The sequence below is a fragment of the Cucurbita maxima genome, unplaced genomic scaffold (assembly GCF_002738345.1).
Source record: "Cucurbita maxima cultivar Rimu unplaced genomic scaffold, Cmax_1.0 Cma_Scf00002, whole genome shotgun sequence".
In the NCBI taxonomy this organism is placed as follows: Eukaryota; Viridiplantae; Streptophyta; class Magnoliopsida; order Cucurbitales; family Cucurbitaceae; genus Cucurbita; species Cucurbita maxima.
Genome location: NW_019272018.1, coordinates 3,269,943 through 3,274,188, shown reverse-complemented (window position 1 = coordinate 3,274,188; position 4,246 = coordinate 3,269,943). Strand labels below are relative to the sequence as shown.

Sequence of the window (4,246 nt, the reverse complement as noted above, 5' to 3'; positions counted from 1 at the left end):
GTTAACGGTGAGCTTAAGTTGTTACAAATGATATCAAAGCCAGGTTACCGAGCAGTGTGTCGACGAGGACGCTGAGCCTCAAGGGGATAGATTGTGAAATTTCACGTTAGTTGTAGAGGGAAATAAAACATCCCTTATAAGAGTATGAAAACTTCTCGTTAGTAGACGAGTTTTAAAACTGTGAGGCTGACGACGATATATAACGGGCTAAAGCGGACAATATCGGTTGACAATGAGCTTAAGTTGTTACAAATGGTATCAGAGCCAAGTTACTGGGTGCTGTGCCAGCAAGGACGCAGAGCCCCAAAGGGGGAGAGTGGAACAAACACTCGTGTGAAAACCTCTCCCTAGTAGACACGTTTTAAAGTGAGATTGACGGTAATATGTAACCAGTAAAAGCGGACAATATCTACTAACAGTGGGCTCAAATTGTTACACAAACACAACAAGACAAACTAAAAATCGTTATCGACATGGGGCACCCGCTTAGCTGTGTCGGGTTTGATATTCGAATCGAGACAATAAAGATCGAGTAGAAGAAGTTGATCACAAGGATTCTCTCCACTTATTTATGAGTCTAATGGAGAAACTTAGACTTACATTACATGATGACCTTAAACATATTCTACAACCTAATGACACCAAACAACACAGTTTCACCAAGTTGGGTAAAAACCCCAAAAGGTAACTTTTACTTGTTCCTAGTAAAAAAAAGGCGAACCCCATAAGACATTCAGAGAAGCTCAAACAGTAAAAATTAACTGCTATGAATTTCACTGCAGCTGCTTTCAATGAAAAGGGTGCAGGCAGTCTTACTGATACCATAACGGAATATCCTGGTGTTTCGACAGTGTGTCGATGGCTGCTGCTCCTCCGTGTACTTCTTCTTTGTAGTCGAACGTCGACAAATCGAACGGAGAGCCGAACATCAAGTGAAAGTTGTTGTTGTTGTTGTTGTTGTTGTTTTGGTGGTTGTTTTCGAACGAAGAATTCATCGGTCTTGTGAACATTTGATGGCTGTTTGAAAGACTCGATCCTTCGAAGAAATTAGCGTCGATCATTACACCTTGATTTTGGTTCTCTGTGATGGTGATTACATTGTTCTTGTTGCCTTGGATGTTCGTGTTGTAGATCGACATGAGCTCACTGATGTGCTTTTGACCGTCTTCTGGAACTCCCAAACTTGACAAGTCGAAGGAAGACGGGACCGAGCTGACGGGAGGTGGAGCTGGTTTGGGTGGGGCGAACGATTGTGGGAAGATAACTGGTTTAACCTCGTTGACGTGAAAATTTGAACCGCTGAACTCCGAAGAAGTTCTGTATGGGCAGGTCAACTGATGATTGTCTCTCGACGTTCTGTCATTGAACCCGAGACGGAGTTCGCTATAAGGACACTGGAGGAACTCACAAGTATAGATCTTCTGATCCATCATCATGTTCAGATCGCACGTTGGCTTCCTCTTTCGCATAAAATCCAAGTTTGCGGCGGCGGCGACAACGACTTCTCCTTTGATTGCATAAGGAGGTTGTCGAAGGGGTACGTGTTCTCTCATTCTCTCCATTCCTAAGCTGAATGAGCTATGGTTATCGGGTTTGCGTTCTTGAACATCGAAGTTCGGTTCTTCCTCGGCACCTTCTACATCATACTCGCTACAATCGTTAATGACTAGTGATCCACTTCCCCCACCGGACGATAAAGGTGGGCACGAGTCGGGGTAAAGCTCCCGAGCCAAGACCTCCTCTTGGTTGATAATAGCAAGCCATGTAGCACTCTCCTTAGCAGTCATCTTGTCCTGCAAACACTTCGATTGCCTAACGAGCTTGCGGATCTTGGCTATATCAGGGGACATATGCTTGATGACCGCAGTCAAAACACCGACTTTCCACGCCTTCTTTAAGTCGTGAGGCTTCTTGTAAGGTGGGGGACCTTGGTCCTTCGGTAACCCGAGCTGAGGCCACCATTCCTCGACACCAGTAGGCCACCATGGTGGAGGAACACCTTTCTCCAACGGAAACCTTCTTTGAGGAGGGTCACAGTGCTGCATCAGAGCTGATAAAAGCGATCCAAGGGTAGTATCTTGGAGTTCCTGCAAGGTGTGTGGGGTTGGACCAATCGAATTACACCCGTCGTTTCGTCCCGGAATCGAATTATCCGCTTGGTACTTAGCTATGGCAGCCGGTCCGTTTCTATCAAATCGGACCTTATCTTTCCACCATTCTCTAAGATTATCAGACGCCCCAGTTACCGGTTTTCCCTTCTCGGGAATTATTCCATATACAAAACCTTGAGCATTACAAACCTCCATAATCTTCAACATATACTTCAAGATCCCATCGTGCGCCCTCGACATCTTCTTCCTCCTAGCCTGATCTTGAGACTGTCGCTGCTTCGCAATATCGACTCCTTCCTTAACCTTACTCTGCTCTTTAAGACGCTTAAGACGCATCTTATCCTTCCACATCCTCCTCTCGAGCTCATCGACGTCGATCTCTTCATCAGAATAATCATCTTCCACCACGACTTCAGGATCGGCCGGTGGGGCTACCACATCTCCTTCCACAATCGGAGCCGAAAGGAAATCAATATCGTCACAAAATCCCATCTCATTGAACATCATCATCATTTCCCCAAAAAAAAGGAATCAATCTAACTCGAATGACGAATCTCGAACAAGATCCAACAATTAATTTACACCAAAATTCACTGTTCTTCCTCACCTGTAAACATAAATTTCAAGTCAAAACCTGAATCAATTAACATGCGTTTGTTTCACTTCCAACGAAGAACACCAAAAGATTTAATTCCTCTAAAGTTCATCAAAACCATCGAGAACACAAACCAAGAGAATTTCGTGTTCTTTCTAAATCAGATTATTACATGCAAAGTGCATCCAAACAAGGTAGATCAAACAGTACAAGCTGTTCTTAATCTGTTCTACACAGATCAAGCTCAAGAACACAACCGATTACAAAACAAAATTCAGTCAAAACAAAAACGAAACAGAGCATTAATCAACAATCAGATCTCATCTCCAACCTGAAAACGAACACAAAACATCAAAAACCAAACAGAACATCACAGTCCAACATCCCTAGAATCAAAATTCGACAGAAAACCAAACATATTCAGAGCTAGAAACAAAACCCAGCTCACAAATTCAACCCATGAGAAGAAGAACCAAAACCCAGATCAAATTAGTCAAAGAAAAAGGGTGAAACCATAGAATCAAACCAAAAATGAGTTGAACAGAGTAGGAAACCAAACAGATTCAGAGCTAGAAACAAAACCCAGCTCACAAATTCAACCAATCAGAAGAATCATCAAAACCCAGATCAAATTCCTCAAAGAAACCATAGAATCAAACCAAAAAAGAGAAGAACAGAGTAGAAAATCAACCTGAAGAAGAAGGTAAAGAGATTGAGAGATGGATAAAACTGGGTCCTCGAACGAGAAGGTGGAAGTCAATCGAGGAAGAAACCCAGAAAGCTAATTTGTTGAGAGAGAAGGAAGGATGACTATCTAATCCAATAAGAGAAAGTTGGGGGAAAGGGTTTCATGTGCGATAAAAAAGAAAGGATCGGTCCCTTGGTGACTGTGAAACGAGAGGGGTTATCCTAAGAAATGGCCCATTTTATGTTTTAGTTTGGTTTGGAGATGAAATGACATATTAAATAAAGTTAGATAATGGGTAAAATTACCATTTTACCCTTTCCCTCGTTCGATATACAACGAAATCGATGAATTTATTGTTCATCAACTTCGTATTCCTAATTTTTATTAGGGTTCGGATAAATGATCTTACTCATTAGACTGAGTTCGAAATTTATTTTATGATTTCGATTGAATTTTTTAATTTTATTTTCTAGTCAAATAGATATAAAATTTGTTTTTTAGATTGAAATTCACGAATTTTACTTATACCTGAGCTCTTTCTCGTGGGAATTTATGATTCCCTTAGTGAATCTCGATCGAGATTCCAATTAGAATGCATGAATCTCGACTAAGTTTCATTATTAAAATTATTTTAAGAAATAAAAATATTATAATAAACTTTTTTATGTTAAAAAAATAGTTTTTTTAACCATAGACTAATTTTTACCATAACTAAAATAAAATAAAATTCTCAAATTACAGAGGAGAGAGAAAGAGGAGAGAGAGAGAGAGTTTGGTTTTCATTAATGTAAAATAAAATTAAAATATATTAATTAATTTAAAAAAAAAAAAAAAAAAAAAAAAAAAAAAAAA

The 4,246-nt window shown here is 40.2% G+C and overlaps 1 protein-coding gene across 1 annotated transcript; it reads right to left on the bottom strand.

Annotated features, from left to right (window-relative positions):
• Positions 1–505: 505 nt before the first annotated feature.
• LOC111466615 (protein ETHYLENE INSENSITIVE 3-like) lies at positions 506–3,629 on the bottom strand. Its single transcript, XM_023111349.1, has 2 exons — positions 3,398–3,629; positions 506–2,718 (listed from the first exon to the last, which is right to left on the bottom strand). The coding sequence occupies exon 2, from the start codon at positions 2,622–2,624 to the stop codon at positions 813–815; it is 1,812 nt and encodes a 603-aa protein (XP_022967117.1). The 5' UTR covers positions 2,625–2,718; positions 3,398–3,629; the 3' UTR covers positions 506–812.
• Between the last annotated feature and the right edge of the window lie 617 nt (positions 3,630–4,246).